The following is an 18855-nucleotide window of genomic DNA, read 5'->3' as shown; positions in this document are numbered from 1 at the left end:
ATTCCTCCAAAACTGCAGCTACTGGATTCAAGTATCAGAGTAGGGGAGATACTCCCCTTGATGTCAATGACAAAGTGACTCTTGAGTAAATGAAGAACTCTATTACAAAAATCAGGAAAGCAATCCTTTGTTTCAGTCTCTGGTGTGAAATAACATTTCATAACACCTAAGTGTTTATTTGAAGGTGTTTCTCATTAGCCTGATAATGCCACAAATACATACAGTACAATGTAAGCAGTAGTAGTTAATGCAAAACTCTAAGGACTAAAACACACATCACAGAGGGCTGCTAAGTGAAGGCTTAATAAAGAAAATATTAGTATGTTAATATTTTAGTTGTAAAGCTAGTTACAAGGCGTTGCATAAGTAACACAAAGACAGTGCTTTGAATTTGCATGTCTTCCTCTTCTGCATTTATTTCTGTACATGTGTAGTTGAACACAATGTCTTCATATACCATTTTACATTTTAAATATGTACAATAACATTGCCAATTTTCAGACTGATTTTTTGGCAGAATATTTGTGTGTTTTGTTTTCATTGCTGACTTTGCAGCATGTTTCTTTAGTTTGAGAAAACCCATTCAAAGTTTCCTTTAATGCTATAAAGTTTACAGGCTATGTTCAAAATACAAAACACTTTTAAAAGTGCAGTTAAAATCAGGGCTTTAATTTATTAAAAATTCATAAAGATTAAAAACCAGAAGGCTAGATTCTCAACAGAATATCATTTATTGTTGTTTTTATTTGAATTGAGCCATAGTGATTTATCAAATTGAGGATCTCACCTTTCCAATATAAAGATAAACCTTGCTGTTAAGAATTATTTGTTCAAAGACAGCAGCTCCCTTTAGAGGATAGTAATAATACTGAAGTTTACCTATTCACTTTCAATAACATGTTCACAGAACAGAATGAAAAGCCATTCCAGAAAAGCAGACTGAATAATTAAAATCTAATTATTCTAAATTGAGGTATATTTATATAATACTATTCTTTCTGTAGGTCTGTACTTGAAGGAGTGTGTGAAATGCAATCTAAGTAAACTTACATTACTACCACTTTGCTCTACTAGAGTTCAATTCTGCACTGTCTTCAAGCATGTAAAAGCAGCCATATGAATGATATTTTTAACTGCTGGCTTTAAATAAAATTTTAAAAAACAACAAACTTGAAATCAAGTTGCAGCCTAATATGGCCGGCCACCTCTTTAGTGAGTTTCAAGACATTCCAAATTTTGAAGATTTTTCAGTTGTTTACTTCTGAACTGTTGATTATGAAAAATATTACTCCTATTCTCAAAAATATCTGAATTCTTAAATGAGATTAAACTTTCTGATAAATAGTGAATCAGTCCTTTTCTTAAATTAGTATTGCCATGCTCTGTTCAGGTTGGCAAATACTAAAAGGGAAATTTTGTGTGAGGATAAGAAACACCAGGTGGTTACGGTTAGTTTATTTTGAATAACAAAATTTGGAAGAAATATTCTCTGTAACAGTTCCTTTATGGGCATAGCTTTCATTTACTTACTGATTCAGAATGATGTTTTCATAATGATTTCTGTAAGTGATTTGATATTCCCTATTCCATCTACTCTGTGTATGTACCTCACTTCCACTCAAAACATTTTCAAGTAGGAAAACAGGCTGAAGAATCAGGGATTTTATCACCTTTAAAATTTTCTATCTTGTGTAGGTGGTTTGGAACACGGGTAAGATATAAACAAACTTGATAACAAAACATAAAGAGGCAAGAGCAAACTGCCTGGTGCAGCTTTTGTTACAAAGGAGTGTTTTAGCACAAAGGCTGTGTGAGCCTTGATGTTGTGGTCACAGAATCTACTGAACTTTCAACAGTGGTTGAGAATTGAGTAGAAATTGGATGCATTCAGATGCAGCAGCAGCAACTGCTTATTAATGGATTTTTTTTTCAAGGATCAAAAAAATCCTTGTCCCCTGAGCCAGGGTGTCCATTTGTTAGTTTTACTTTGCTGTAAAGGATATTAGTAGGAGAATATGCAAAATAATTGTTCTAACTTCTTGTGAAGAAAAAAGCAGAGAAAATACATATGTCTGAAGGTAAATGAGCTGTACAAAAATAAGTTTTGACTGCTTCACCAGTGAGGCTAACAGTAATGCATCTTCAGCCTTCTGTAAGAGTACTTTGGAATTTCACATCTTAGGAAAAGAACTATTATCCTGTCCAATAAATAACTGTGGAAATGTACAAAGTAAGGGATAATTATGTACAGCATTGATAAAACAACCACCATATTGGCTTAATGAAATATAACAGCATTACCTTTCTTTAGTGTAATGTGTTAAAATTAGTAATGACTTGTTCTGCTCAGATCTTAACTTACACAATTGCACAGTTCCCTTTCTTTGGATTATTTCTTTAGGCCACAGACCACTTCCATTCTTCATCTGATGAAAAGATGTCATTCCAGACTGTGTAAGACTCTACATTATCTGGATCCTTGCTGCCATGCAGGTATTTCAGCCTGCCAGAAATACAGCTTCGTCAGAGTCCTTGCCACTGTCTTCACTAGGCACGCAGCCACCCCCGCTTGGGGACCTACAGCTTAAGTCCTCCACACCAGACTCCTGGTCACTGTTGGCTGAGAGGTCAGGATCAGAGCTTTTCAGGTTATCCTGTGTCAAAATCAGGGCAGAATCTTCATCCCCTTGAGAAGGGCTCCGGGATGGGAATGATTTCAGATCACTGCTATACTCCTGGGGAGTGTTAGCTAAGCTGTTGTTGGAGGTATACAGTCCAAACTGTTTGCTTCGGTCTTGTTGCTTACTCTTGACTTTATTATTACCTGATTGTGATTTCTGAAGATTTGCCAATCTCTGAAATAAAGGAAATAGGATTTACCATGAGGACACATTTAGGGTCCAGAAATCCTCTTATATGTCTTTGCTTTTTTCTGTTTAAATAAACTTCCAAAGCCCAACCCACCCTTTAAAACTGACTATTTGCATTTATGGAGTATGAGAAGTGCACAATTTGTCACACACCAATGCTGAATTACAGCATTCTTCTGAGCTACAATTCCCTCTGAGTTACAGAAGGATTAAACTTACTTTCAGTAGTACTTGTGCATCAACACAGGTAAAATTTTATCCTTAAAGAAAAAATCCACTTTTGTGTCTTAAACTATTGTGATTGTTTTGCATTTATCTGAGAACAAAGAGGATGGTTGAACATCCTCCTTCCAGAAAAGGATGTCATGTGTAGTGGACTCTGCAGCATATGGAGCTGGGTTTAATTTATCATCAGTTACCAAGTCTGGGGTATCAAGCTCAGCTGTTTATTACCTCTTGCAAGACTTCCAGCTCTTCCTCCAGCTGCTGAGTTTCTTCCTTCACTGCCATCAGATAATCAGTAACCGACTGTCGAGGATGCAGCCCCTTTTCAAAGCGGTTGTACATACCACTCCAGAACCTGGAATTGATGGCAACAAGGTCAGCAATTTTCTCATTTAGTGAAGTAGCCTCATGAGACTTCAATGCACACCTTTTGTTTTGTTTTGTTTTTTTCCCCAGACACATATTGTCCTAAATTATCTATCCATGCTTATTCATTATTAGAGTGCACATAAGTTCGTAGACTATTTAGCAAAGTTCATTGTTCATTTGCATTTCCTCTATCCTGAAGGTGCAACTCATAGGCAGCTGGACATAAGCAGCTCAAATTAATTCTGATAGACAATAGAAAGAAAGATGAATGTAGTTTAGACCACAACTGAGAAAGGTTCGCTGAATGCAAAACTTCACAAGCTTCTTTTTGGTATTACTGTTCTACACTATGGGCTTTAGAGCAATGGTACCTATAAAATAGCCAATGTTAGTAAAGACAGTTTTTCATATTTGTAGTTCTCAATTGTTGTTCAATTTCCCGTGAACTCAGCTTTGGAATTCTGTGTTACTCTGGAGCTCCTCCTGCCTTGCTGGCATAGGGCCACAGGCAGGCCCTGGGTGTGTAACCAGTTCACCAGACAGGTTAAGTAGCAGAGCCCTGCTGTCAGCTGCAGCTGTCTGGCCAAGGAGCTGACAGATATATTTGGAGCCCGTGCATGCTGCTTGGTGGCTTATTATTCCTATCCCAATAATATACTATTTAAATCACATTCCCCCTTAAGTTTATCATCTGATAGCTCATGCTTGGAAATCTTTACGCACCCAAGTAATTAGATTAAAATCAACAGGATTACTTATCCATTGGAGGATCTGCTGTATCAGTACTTCTTTTATAAATCCCACTATCCCAAAGAATACGATTAATGACTATTTTTAAATTGTTTTAAAGTGGATGTGACCTGGTATATAGACATGAAAGAATTCAATTTCTGTCACTTAGGATTTTATTGACTTTTTAACAGATGCTATTACTTGCAACTGGAAAACAAACTGATCAGTTTTACTTAAATGACAGTTTTAATGAATTTCTATTCAAGTTCTCCCAAAGTGTATTAAGAGTAATGGCACAATTAATTAACTCAGAATGTCAATGGTAACATTTCTGAAGTGATGGTATTTTGTTATATTTTGAAGAAATATCAGAAAAAACTTAACTTTGTTTTACCTGATGTAACACCATGGGCAAAGTCTGGGGTTTTTTTACAAAATACTTGTTTTAGCAATGAAATCATATGATTTCTTGAAAAGATCCTGTTTACTTTTGACACCAGTTGATCCAAACTAACATCACATAATCTTGGAATGGAAGAAGTTAAAGTGACTGTAAATTTAGAAACAGCAGATGACAACAGGACTGAAAGAAGCATTTCTCAGTGGAAGAAGTGAGTAACCTTGAAATTAGGACACACAACTATCAATATAGCTTTAATCTTAATCTTCTTTTCAGACTAATACTCTGTTGTGGAATGGTGCAGAGGTGTTGGCTCACTATGAGCACACAAGGAACAAACATCCTGCATCTGAGACTGAATTTACTCTCTATCAATGGCCTTATAGAACAGGAAATACTTATATACAAAGGCATTCTGTTCTGTACTAACCCATGCTACAATTCCCAGCAGCAAGTGGTAGTACCTACTTGTACAAGAAGTTGCATGGAGCTATCTGTGGGTGCAGGGTCCCTTGGGTTTGACTGTGGTCTGACCTGTATAAAGGATTCAGGTAATCGGCACGATTTTTCCACAAGTGAGCCCACAATGAATACGTTCTTTCTTTGATTCTGAAAAACAATACATTAAATAAAAATATATTAAAGCCTCTATTACAATTCAGGGATAGCTAAAGCTTAGCTGCAGCATTCTTGTCCTCCATACTTCCAGTTTACAATCAGCTTCCTTGACAGAATTAGACTTAAGTTACAAGCATAGAGAAACAGAGACCCAAATTCCCTTGCAGCTCACTAAAAGCAAAATCTGATGCATTTCCCATAAAGCAAAAACAGCTAGAATGAGTAGGTGGAGAGACTGGTTCCTTTGTGAGGTGGAGAGGATAATTTCCATAAAGTGAGCTTTCAGACAGATCTCTGCACCAAAGAGATCCCCGCATTTAAAAGCACTCCTATCCCACTGAGCTGCAATTTCTTACACAGTTGGATCTTGGGATGTGGTGATCTGTGAAGGTTTTGATTTTAAATGGACATTTACTGTGGCTGCTCTGCATTTGAGCAGTGAAAGGGAGCAAATGGCAGCAGCCAGCATCACCTCCTCTCATTACTACTGCTGACATCATCAGGCTGCTTGAGAAAAGCAATGGATGTCATCATGTATCAAGCACCCAGGGCCCTGGGAAGCAGATGCAAACATGAGCACTGCCAGGAATCATGATGCTGTCTTTGTTTGGGCCTCAGGGCAAATAAATTAATTCATAATTGCTTTGGGGCCAGAAGGACAGCAGGACAGTCTGCTGACTCAGTCCTAAGGAGGGCTACCAGACAAAAAGGATGTTCATAAGGAAGTACCTAAGAGAGCAGGACTAAAATGTCCTGACATGAGATCCAAAGACAGGTTACAACACAGAGGAGCAGTAACTCTTAAACTGAGAACTTAACTAGAGTTACCATCATTTCATACTGGAGTTACAGGGCCAACTTGCCTTGTATTTAGTCAGGGCTGCAGTAAAGGCAGCCCCACATGGCTGAAGGCATAATGCTCTCGTCAATTTTCACTAATCCCTGTCACGCACACTATGGATTATGCTCCCAGCACAGCTACACTGCAGAGGATCAACTTTTTTTGGTATTAATCTGTGTTGCCAGAAGACACACCCCCTGTGCCTTATGAAACACATGCATGCAAACTGGAGAATGTCTGACTGCTCAATACACCACCAGCCACAGAACCCCATGCATAAATATGCTACTAAAGAAAGCACTTTCATACTTCAGCTCTCTTCTCTCCTTCTGGCTGTTACACAGGAAATTCCCAAACTGGCAAGAATAGATATGATGCTGTATGTGGATGAGGAATCTTTCATTGAATTCAAAGGCACAAGGAAACTGTTCCATTAGCTGCCAAACACATTCGATGAACTGGTCAATAACAGGGGATATCTCCTTTGGATCTCCATCCAAATTGCCATACCTGAAACAAGACAAGATACATCCAATTATAACCTGAATTCCTGTAAGAAAACTGAATTAACTAACCCCCACTTTGGTGTGCAAGGTACATCCTAGGCATTCATTTCTAAAATCTCAAGTATTACTATATTTTTACTTTAAAAAATGATGCAAGAATCATGAAGTAGAATGGAGGCAGAATTGCAAACAAAAAAGCCTCTTTAATTGGTTGTCTTGTTATATTACAGCTACAAAAAGCTGGCTGCTGCATAGCCATGTTTTAATGCTATCAGTATATATTGTACCCTGGTAACATAAGTTATCAGAAGAATGGCTGAAATGACTTAATGACAAAAGTGTGCCTAAAGACAGTTTCTTAATAGTAGATTATTCCCCAAACGAGAAAACTGAGCAGGAGAGCTATCTGCTCTCATTATAACATCAGCAGAAAACAGGTTAAAGCTGCCCTCTCTTGGTGAAATTTCTAGGAAGTGGGAAATGTTTACATGCTGCTGTGACTGTCAAGTGAACATGAAACTTTCTGTGTATAAAAATGCCTCTTGGAACCACTTGCAATGAAGAAAAGGAGACTGAAAATAAAATACACATAGAAATAAAAGGTATTTTGTAAGTCTATATAATAGGAAGAAGCATTTTCAATCAATTATTCTCGGGGGAGGGAGGTTGGGGGGTGTATGTGCATTTATATTTACATATGCCAACAGAGTAGAATTTTATAAATATCTAAAATTGAAACTTCTATTACCATCAAAGAAAATACAGCAATAGTGAACAGCCAACCAAAGCTATCAGTGGTTATTGCATTTCATAATACCTTGTGCCACTGATAATCAAAATCAACTGACAGTATCATATGAACTGTATTAATTCCTATGGAATTTCACAGGTGCTGTGAAGATGCTCAGATTTTCTGAACTTTGTTGGTTTTTTAAATTATAACAAATTTATATTCAAATCAAGCAATATAATGTAATTGAACCCCAATATAAAAATTGCATTTTTAATTTTTAAAGAAAATAGAAGTAAACTCATGAAAGAAAGAAAAGGTGAAAATGTACCCATGTTTAAATATATTAAGTCTTCAAATATTTTTCATTACATTATAGCATTTACATTGGATTGATGTTCAAAATAACTTGTTCAAATAAATTACCCACTTTGCCTGACGTTTCTGAGCAGATCTTGCTGGTTTTTTTAGAACAGACTGTAACAGGAAGAGTATATATTATGTAATAGGTAAGTCACAGACATGCCTAAGATTAAGTACTGCCTTGGAAGATGTAGAAGCCCCTTTGATGAACAGGGACTTATGTGAGGGGCCTTGGCACTCAGAGGAGATCTGCTGGAGTCCAAAGGGGTTTTGCAAGCAAAATACACACACAAATACTCACATGGACCTCTCAGTGCTCACAGCAGGACTCCCCTTAGCAGTGCATATATAGAAATATTTCACTCTGACTTTTCCAGGCAGCTAAATCTCATAGTTGGAGAAAAGAGTATGACAGTTTCCTGGGGCATTCTGTTGCTGAGTTTTATAAGGCAGCAACAAAGAAGAACTGGAATGGCAGCAGATACAGACTACATAAACATATACATATATAGAGAGGAAAACCTTAGCACTGCCTTACCTGTGGTTAAATTTGTGGCCAAAGGAAACCCAGTCTTTTTCAATTAACACCTGAAATGAGAATATTGCATTCAATGTTGTGGAGTGGAGCTGACATGTTGAAGCAGGCAGCAGGGTGGTGCAAACAAGTGTTGGAATCCCAGTTAATTCTTAGAATTATCAGAAAAGTGGCAAGCAAGAACAATGTAATCAAGCAATATTAGAATACTAAGTAATTTTCAGAACTGGCAGAAAAATAATGAGCACTGCTTGCCAGCTCAGGGAAACTCTTCATGGATGCAGAGAGAGTGCCAGTATTTCAGCACAACTTCAAACATCTTGTTTCATTGCTTTCTAAAATGGAACTTATAAATGTCTCAAACATCTTTTTAACATGTGACCAGTAACTTGATAACCACTTCTAGATGCTTTACTACTGCTGATTGACCTGTGAAAGGAGCAGATTTTCCAATATAGCTGCTCATTGCAATCTAATGTCTAGAAAAGACATACTTCTGACACTCAAAATTTAAATGTTCATTTCAAATGAGTACAAATTCTTGCTTTCACAAATGCTCTCTGGGCTATGAGAAAGTTTCTCAGTCAAGATTAGGAAAAAAAAAAACCAAAACAACAAACATAGGTGACCAACTGATCCCCACCTTGAATAATGTTTCATAGAGAAATTGGGAGACTATAACATGAACATATAGAAGCCTTCCCTCTTACTTAAGAGAAACAAAACAAAACAAAAGGGTATATTTATGGACAGTTTGTTTCCTATTTAAAACAAAGACATTCATCTGAAGTGATGCCATACTACTTCATTTACTCTGTGAGAACCTGCTTACCATGAATCCCTTCATAGTTCTGTAATATGGATCCAATAGAAGGCTTGCTACAGAGCAAACCTGGGCTGTCCTATCCCAGCCATCAGAGCAGTGAACAAGCACACTCACACCTTCCTCAGCCACAGCCTAAGGATACAGAAGAAGTCAGAAAATTCAGAAGCAGGGAGGAAGACAATGGCAAGAGAGAAAAAGTGAGACAAGAGCCATAGAGAAAGTATTCATTTGGAAACTTTGAAAGCTCATTCATTTTTTACTCATTTTTTACCCACAGAGTTCTTAAATAAAGTTATTTGTCTCATTTGAAAATCAAATGAAATGTTATAAATTTGAAACGTTCTAATTCACCCCAGGCCATGCAATATGGTGGTTGAGAATTACCTGTTTATGCTCCACTACAGGAAGATGTGGGATTTGTTTCAGTTAAAATACACCAATCTGTCAGAGCAGACACTACCTACAACAGATTCAGATGCTCCAACACATCTCATGCCACTTACATGCCACTAAAAGCATAGCCATACTTGCAATATGGCTCCTTATTTTTCATCTTGATGCTAATGTCATTAAAGGCAATGTCTGCTTCCAATGCCATCACTAGCCTGGACATCATTGCAGCACACTGCATTGCACTGGTGACATGCTGTAAAGGCTTCTGGGGAAGTCTGTGGTAGTGGGAAACTTCCACATCTAATAAGCAAGATTTTATCAGTATCTTTAATGTAATAATTGGGGAGAGAGGATTCCATTTTATACATAAACACATAAAGAAGAAATTGTACTGAGTTCTCCAGAGTCTGGTGTTGTATTTTTTTTAGAATTTGAGGGTTGGTGGTTATTTTTTTTAATTCTAAGGGTTTTGGTTTTTATCATTTCTAAAGAGAACTGAATTTAGGAAGTAGAAAATAAAGTAGGTTAGGAAAAATACTGTAGAGGAAGAAAAGAAAAACCATTTATGTTAATTTTGGGCTTAACAGGGAAAGAGAAATAATAATAAATTATCTATGTTTATCTCAAGAGACAAAAATAGTACCCCTGTGGGCAGAAGACCAAGAACAGAGACCTGAGAACCGTACAAATAAGAATGGGTCAAAATGCATGTCAGAAGGCACTAGGCTAGCAAGCATATGCACAAAGGATAATAAGACTAACCACTGGGGAAAAACTGCAAAGCTAATGTAAATAACCTTATTCCTATGAGATAATGAAAAGGAGTAGGTCTGGGAGTAATAATATGTGTATTTATTGTACAGTTGCTGTTCAGGTAAGAAACTACAGTTGCCTACCGAGAAGGAAAAAGCACTGCAAGAGAAACAAGCAGTTAGTGAGGAGAGAAATCCATGAATTTTTATCTGCACAGTTGTGGGCAGTAGGTCATGTGAATAAAATGGCCAATAAGAAATTGTAATCTCAAAAATAAGAATTGTAGCAGTAAAAGGCAGAGCACAAGGTTGGGGGCAACAAAATTAAAGCTACTGCTGGAAGATGACAAATGTCTACATTACTTTGGGGGAGAGTAGGGGAAATAATTTCTTACTAAAGCCAAAACTGTTTTCTGGAAGAATTTTCAAGTAAATAAAAGTAGAAGCTGCTAAAATTTGGCCATGGTAATACACAGGAGTTGGTTCAAGAGGTGAATTTGGTTGGTTGCCTGATAACTCAGAGGAGATAACACAGTAGCTATATATTGTGTATAATATAACTTATTATACATTATATATAGCTATATGTATATATTACAACTACCACTTCCACAAAGAAAATGCCCAGAAACCAGTGGAGGAGGCAGGGCAAATAGGGAAAGAAACAGTAACAATCACTCTTGGGGAGTAAAGTAAGGACATTCAAATGTCTGCCACAACAAGACACAGGCTAGTAGAGGCTTCAGCACAAAAGAACTCAAGATTTTGTTTTCTATTTTAGAAAAGCATCAACACAACAGCACCTATGAATCATCTCTCCTCATACACAAAGCACTGCAAGATGGGCTTTTTTCAGGTATAACATCACTGAAGAGATAACAGAAGTTACCCATAAGCAGAGAACTTGGTCCTCGTTTTCTGTATCTGCTTACTCCAAGTTTTGTTCTCATTTTACACACTTTACCTTTGCAATAAAAATGCCAGCATCCATAATGGCTTTGATATGCTTCAGCCAGCCAGAATTTTCTAGGCCCCACAGAAAGTCACTCATTGAAGGTGATTTCAGCTCACAAACTGCAAAATAAGATACATTTTAAATGCACAGTAGTTAGAGTCCCTTAAGCTTCATTGACTGTTCAGCCTCGGAGTTACCTCTTCTTCAGATATCCACTGTGTAAAACATGCATCTTTTGAAAAGAATGCTCATGTTTTGAACATCTCTGCCAAATTTAACCTTTGAGAAACACATGTATTTGAGAAATGGGGCTGGGACAAATTTCACCCAATATGTTGATTTAATTTAAAAACAGAAGTTGTCATAAAGCCTACTGCAAGCAAATCCAAATCCATTCTTCCCTGAAGCATGTATTTTCCAGGACTGTGTTGGGAGTGAAGTTTTCAAACCCCTGGGAGGATTTCATGTATTTGATGATGAGGGCTTGGAAACAAAAAGCATTTGATTTCTGCTGTTGGACAGGCAGACACACACCTAAGTGGTTCCCCTGCCTCCTACTCCCAGCACCACTGCAGATGAAGGTGCTTGAGTTAAAGTGGTTCACTCCACAGTTCTCCATCCCTGAATTAAACCTTATTAAAGCTTCACTTGGAGTCAAAAAGTATTCAGATGGTGAAGACAAGACATAATCCATCAAGGAAAATATTTTCCTGAAAATCTTCCAAACTCTATGCCACATTTGAAGGAAAAAAGCTTTTACTCTAAGTTCCTATTCTGCTGTATCCAAGTATCTATTTTTTTAATAATGGAGTTTGTGGTATCAGAAGAAAAAAAACAATCAGAATTTAAATAAGGTACCTCAATCCAGCAGAACACATACTGAATGAAATTTGGTGCAATCTATTTTCAATGCTAAGATGCTAAAATCACCCCATAAAAAGACTACATCTTTATTTTGATCCATGTAGAGTTATACTGTCTTTTAAAGAAAAAATATATTAGCCAGTGAAATTAATTTTCAGAGTACAGTGAAAAACATCATGGCTTTTACTGAGTTAATGTATGATCTGTCAATTACTAATGTCTTAGTAAGTCTCTTGTGGTCTGGAAATCTTAAAAGACTCAGTTATTTATGGCCATTATGGCCCCTGGCCAATAGCTTTATTTTCCTTCAGTGTAATTGAAATTTAATTTTACAAGCCAAAGACAGAGTTTATACCATATCTGAACTATCTGATTGTCCTAACTCCATTTAGTTCAGAGGCAAAATGGTCTAATGTGTCCATACAAAGTCTTGCAATGTTTATATGTAAGGCCCCTTCCAGATGGTTATTTTAAAAGTAATTTTTGGAGGATATTTTTAAAGATGCAGAGATAGCAGCACTGAAAGCAAACAGCTTTTCACATGATTAATGTTTCTGTGCAGATGGAAGCATGACCAATTAGTGGCTGAATACTGGCTGAAGCTGCTGTCTCTATTTACAAAAGCCCAAGGTAAGGCTGAAACAGTGCTTTGCTCATTCCCACTCCGAAATTGGGGTCAATATTTGCTGACCACTTCACTGTGCAAAGTTCATGCTGTCCTAAATGCATACACTGTATATTTCACATGACTTTGGCAACTGATCTGGACCCCGATACTGAGTTCAATTATGAATTCAGTTATCCTAAAGGGAAAGGGCATTTCCATCTCATCAGAAAAGGAACTAAAATCCTTGAGAAATACAGCCTGCTTCATGCACAGGAAAATCAAGAGCCAAGAGGGAATTCTGGGAATTCCAGCAATGCACCCAAGTCTCAGAATGGGAGGAAGAAAAAGGGCACATGTTGGAAACTGCCTCTCCCACCAGCAGAAGCACCAGAGGGGTGTGCTGGACTAGTCCCCCATTCCTGGCAGGACAGCCATAAGCAGAGGAAGGAAGAGTTACTGTGGGCCAAACCCACTGGGTTTCTCCCTGCCTGATCTGCCCCAGAAGTCCAAGGACCAGGGGGCTGCTCCTACATCAGCAAGTGCTGCTCCTGGTCTGAGGGGAGGAGAAGCTGATATTTGCTGTTTAAATACAGACAGGGAGCATGTGGGGCCATCACCTCAGTGCACAACACACGGGAGTCAGGTCTCAGCTGGCCCTGGGTGTGCAGCACAGCCCACCCCATCCCAAGTGCCAACAGCAGCCTCAGGCAGACCTGGGATCTTTAGCAGGAAAAGTCCCTGTGTAATGTCATTCTAATGTTAAAAATTGTTTCAAGGAAGTTTGCATACAGGATCAAGATATTTCAAGGTTCTTCACATAGACCCATCTATAAATGGAGAAAAATAAAAATCTATACTATACTTTTTTTGAAAGGAAATTCCATCATGTTGAAATGCATTTCACTTCCATAGCACAGTCAAATCTCAACATTTTTTGCATATTCTGAGAAAAAACTTATTCTAAAAATTTGATAATTTTATAATGCTGGTATAATTAGCCAAAAATCAACATTTTACTAGGGTAAATATATGTTAAAATAAGATAAATTGGATTGAAATAAAGTTAGTAAAATCACAAAGCTGAAAAATTTTTCAGCTACTAAAATAAAATATTGATATTTTTATAAGTATAAATGTATTTCCTCACCTTTGCCCCCTGCCCCCCAAAATAATGAATAATGATCAAGTGAATACATTCCTATATAAGTGCATTTTCTAATGGAAAACTGAATACTAATTTTTTTTTTCAAATTTTCTTAGCATTGGAAGTTATTTAAAATTGTATATTGCAAATAATCTGCAGTCTGGCATGTGAAGATCCTCTGTTCTTCACTTCTGCTTAGCACCAGTAAATTGAATGAAACTGGCCTTGTATTTCAGCAACACATCTGGCCAAGTATATCTTGATGTCCTCTTCCATGCTGTATACTTCTAAGCAACAATACAGCTCACATTAAACTAAAATCAGTTTTCATCAGCCCCATTTGTCTTTTTAAAGGTTTTATGCACCTTATAAAGTCTTACCACAGATCATGAGCAGCAGACCCATTCTGTAAAGAGTAGTATGATGCTTTACTTGAGATTCACACAGGTACAGTGATATTGCTTATTTATGTATTCTTTTCATTATTTACATCTTTTTTTATTGATATTGATAATACATCACTCATTGATAATTATTGATATATTATTGAGGTATTAATTGATAAAAATGTAAAGCCATATTAAATGTGTTTTATCATCCTTGACAGCCTTTTTGGTTCTAGGTCTCTTTGTATGCTCAAGTCAGATAAAAGATCACCAGAAAAACAGATTAAGAGACACGTGCAAAAGGAAAACTATAAAAAACTACCTAGCATCTTCCATGAGGAAAGCCCTAGTACACTAAAAGTCATAAGATTTTTCTTTTAGGAAGTCCTTAACTTCTCTGATTTCTAATCTTATCAGTCAAGTTGCTACATGAGAGATTTCAACACAGCAAATATAAAACCCAGGAAAAAAGCAGATGTTTTAACCATACAGCTTATTTGAAAATAGATGCTAAGAATTTGTGCCCTCCAAGCAGCCTGAAGTGTTAAATGCATTTCAGGTTACCTTGTTACATGCAAGTTTGGGCCACGGACCAGTCTCATGAACTTCTGGCTCAAAAATTATACACAGTACTGCCCGTGCAGCCAGACTGGTTGTTTACTATTTTAACATTGATAGTCCTGAGTTGAACAAATAAAGGGACCTGTTTACTCACCCAGCCTATCTCCTAGCCAAACAAGACTTCCTAGTGAACAAAAAATCTGTTTTCCCCACCACTGTTTTCCTTAGACCAAGAAAACTCTCATGAATAGATGTTTTACCTGCATCCCACTTAATGCTGGTTTCCATAAAATGCTCTAATGTGAAAATAGAGCATGGCTTCCCTATCATGGAAAATTTAAGCCCTTAGATTTCAAATTTACATTTGCATGCACTCAGTGGGAGACAGATGAAGAGTAAAAGAGCATAGGCAGAGCATCAAGTCAAGAGTAAGTTAAACGAAGCTGATCTGGGAGCTGATGGAAGTTGTTGTTGATGTACATGAAGTAAATATGGACACATGGTGGAGTGAGCACTATTTCCTATTTGCTTGTTAAAAATCAAGGATGGCTTATTTATCCCTGCTCTTTTCCCAGATGACCTCTAAACAGTTATGTACTGCAAATAAGAAATGGCAGAACAGCTTTGCTGGTTTAAATACTGTTAACTATTTATAAAGCAAATGGTAGTAATTTCCATGGGATATTGAAGATGATGAATTGTTACATTCATTGTCTGTAAATTTCATTACTAGACCTGATGGGATATGTTCTATGCAGGGCATGAATAAGTTTCTGTTAAAATTCACAGTCTAAAATGCTCAACTACCTTATATGAAAATCCCACCATAGTTTTTCTGAGCTTTTAAAAAAATCAGCTGGTATTTTCCACTAGCCTCGAAGTCAGCAATAAGGGATTTTTTTTTATTTCACCATCGAAATGTAAATTTCAAAAAAAGACAGAGTAGCAGTAAGGTGTACAGAATTAAAATTAATTTTGTCATTAAATGATATCTGGATTTCAGCCAGGAAACAAGGTCTTTTCACAATTAAGAAATCACCAACCAGTATTTGCCATGATGCTCCATTGCACAAGCCCCATTAGCCAGCAGACAGCTGCATACAGCTGCAATAGATAAAAATTGCTTTCCATACTATTTTTCTCTGCTGCTGATTACAGAGCAGTTATTCTGCCTTCTTTGACAGAAGGATCAATTATTTTCCTCTAGTTCCCAATGAAGTTCCCAATGAATATTACCTTCAAGCATCTTCTGCAGACTATTTCTCATAACATGGATGTTCTCAATGCCTATGAATTGAAACTTGATGTTGGAGTAGTTGTCTTCATTTTCATAGCCCTTCCCTGCTGCTCTGTTTGCCATTGCATTGAGCTGAAAAACATAGGGAAAACTGGGTGAAAACCAGTAGCAGAATCTTTTCAAAACAAACATTGAGGTCAACAGCAATAAATAATAAATCAGAGCAGTTTAAGCCAGTCACAAATAGGAAGCATTTGCCACAATGTCAACACAAGGGGCTCTGAATTGGGGATCTGTTCACAGCCCATTGCAGGGTGCTGGGCTGCTGAGCCTCTGATGTCCCTTTGAGTGAAACTTCATTCGGGAGATTAAAAACACAACCCTCATGGCTTAGGCAGGATTCCCCTGCAGGAGCATAAAGGTTTTGATTTAAAGGGCAGTTTTGGTTTTATGTTGGATCAGCATCCTGTTTGCCAGCAGAACCCAGGAGGTGGCAGTGTCTCATCTGCCATGCCACTGGCTCAGAGCCTGTGCACACTCTAGTACCGCCCAATTTACTGTAAATTACTGCTCAAACCATCCAGAAGCTGATGCAGCTTACTTCTTTGAAGCTTGCAATGATGAACAGGGAGCTGGAGTCGTTTTTCCTTATTTTATAGTAATTTGGTAAGGCTACAAAATATTTGAATTGACAACATTTCCACAAAAATTTCCACCTGCAATGCACAGCTATCAAAGGAGTTGCTGTGCTTTGGCAAAAATACTTTCAGCTGGAAGTTGAAGTTTTGTCTCCAAATCTGTTACTTGCTTCCTGGCATGGGAAAGTGACTAAATATTTCTTTAGTTCAGTTTTCTCAAGCACAAAATTAAGGCTGTGGTTAATGTTTATTTTCCATCCTGTTAGAACCCTTGAGTGGGAAGGAAAACTATCTGCCAAGCTCCTTATGCCAAATTTTGATATTTGGGCTGAAAAATAAAGCTGATAAAATGAATTATGTACTTCTACTTTTTTATATAAGTCTTTTAAACTAAATTATTCTTTTATTAAGTATCTATCTACTTTTTTCTAAATTTCCTTTAGCAAAATCTCTCTGTGCAATGGAAAAAAAATTATCTTTTTGAATAAAGTCCATGATTTTCTGTGAAATTCATGCTGTAGTGCTGGGGGTCTTACAAGTTCCCAAGAAATATGAAGGCTCTGAGAGTGACAAAGCAGCTCAAGTGGCAGAACCTCCATGCCTTCAAGCACAACTAACAGCTTCTGCTCAGGAAAGATTTAAGGAATAAATAATAAAGTATTTAGACTTCATTGGGCATCAATTGGACAAAAAGTGACTCATCTTCATTTCAGTGAGAGCCAATGCTCATGAAAGAGTAAGAAAAGTCTCTCTTAGGCATTGCCTAGGGGACAAGAGGCTGTGCAGATAACTCTGTCTCCAGTTTATTTCCCAATATGCAGGCAGTACTATTGATTCACTGCTTTTGTGGTCACATCTGAAAGTCACAATGATATATTTCAGTGCTTAGCTAATGGCATCATGGGATATACAAGAATGTCTCATTTTCTGACCTCTTCTACCCCAAAAACACATACTCCCAATATTCAATTTAATTTGGAGCCAACACACACAATTGAGGATTGATTGTCTGATGCTGGCTTTCCTCAAACCAAGATGAACGAGCCCAGCTTTTTGACATTATATGTCAAAAGAGGTTTCCAAGGACCAAACCTGATATCTTAACTTTCAAAGGAAAGAGCTAAAAAGCTACATTTATGGACCACCATTAGGAATTGAAGCATTGCATGAATTTCATGACACAACAGAAGGAACTACACTCTGGATAGGAACCTGGGCAAAAATCCAACATTTTTGATTTATACAAATCTTGGGCAAAATTTCTTTTAACTTGTAGTATGCAATTCAGGAAAGAGCAGGAACAAAGAAACTCCATTCTTGTCTATCACCAGCAGTCTGCTGATGTTTTGCCTATCAATGGACAATAAAAAAAACATACAGCCTGTGAACAGCATGTCAGCTAAGGACAGAGTCCTCTGTGTGACTTGCTACAAAGATATAAATTATCTGCTGAATCCTAATCTTTCTCTTTTGAAGTTGACATCAGTGTTCTTGTATAAACAAAATGAGGCAATCTCTCTCTGCAGCAGCCTATAGCTTCAGGAAGAAAGATCTGTACAGATGAGTCTCAGCCACAACAAACCCCTGAAACCAAAATGAAAAACATCTATGCTCTAACTTAACCCAGTACTCAGCACATAAATACCATTAACTGTTCCTGCAGCAGAGCAATCTTATCACAAATATCCTTTCCTAAAGGGCAATCTGAAATGGCACTCTTTGAAAGTAAATAAATATAAGGTTAAATTTGCAAGGCTTTCTAACACTCATTTATTTTAAATACTGTCAGTTGCCAAACTTTGCAGCTGCCACAATATTTACTAACAAGTTTTCCACATCATCTACCAAAATTCCATCTGCTTCTCTTAAAGTAGTGGTTGTGAAGCTATCTAAATTGTGCATGTCCTTGATTAATCTCAGTGAATATGAGGATACAGCCTGTAAAGGTAGAAAACCTCACTTGCAAGATTTCCTGGCATTTTCTGTAATCTGGAGGATAACCAAATCCAGTCTTGTTATAATGTGTTTTGTCATAAACACTAAGTCTACATTAGCTTCTTCTGTGATTACATAGAGAAATGAAGTGGCTTAAGTAAATTTGTATTTGGTGATCCTGATATACTCAAATGAAGTGGAAGCAAAGCTTTCTTCCACAGACAAATCTTTTGTTTTGAAAATTATCAAGTGCAATGAGGGAAGAGCACTTGGGAATACTGAATTGAAGGATCCATCAACATTCATGATATTTATAAGAGGCTGGTTCTTATGAGAAATTAGGCAAACAGCTTTTTAACTGCCTACAG

At 37.2% G+C, this 18855-nt stretch overlaps 1 protein-coding gene across 1 annotated transcript in view; it reads right to left on the bottom strand.

The window, feature by feature from the left end:
• Window positions 1–138: 138 nt before the first annotated feature.
• MTMR7 (myotubularin related protein 7) overlaps window positions 139–18855 on the bottom strand; it is a 41721-nt gene continuing 23004 nt past the window's right edge. The window contains exons 7-14 of the mRNA XM_071432291.1: window positions 15914–16046; window positions 11125–11234; window positions 9022–9147; window positions 8193–8242; window positions 6365–6565; window positions 5065–5205; window positions 3324–3450; window positions 139–2855 (exon numbers count right to left, since the gene is read on the bottom strand). Coding sequence (XP_071288392.1) covers window positions 2499–2855; window positions 3324–3450; window positions 5065–5205; window positions 6365–6565; window positions 8193–8242; window positions 9022–9147; window positions 11125–11234; window positions 15914–16046 — 1245 coding nt within the window. The 3' untranslated portion in view covers window positions 139–2498. The remainder of the gene's footprint in view (window positions 2856–3323; window positions 3451–5064; window positions 5206–6364; window positions 6566–8192; window positions 8243–9021; window positions 9148–11124; window positions 11235–15913; window positions 16047–18855) is intronic.

This window comes from Agelaius tricolor, unplaced genomic scaffold, assembly GCF_023055355.1.
Source record: "Agelaius tricolor isolate 1412-34295 unplaced genomic scaffold, bAgeTri1.0.p SCAF_8, whole genome shotgun sequence".
NCBI lineage: Eukaryota > Metazoa > Chordata > Aves > Passeriformes > Icteridae > Agelaius > Agelaius tricolor.
Note: the sequence above shows the minus strand (reverse complement) of the source record. Positions and strands in the feature narration are given on the sequence as shown.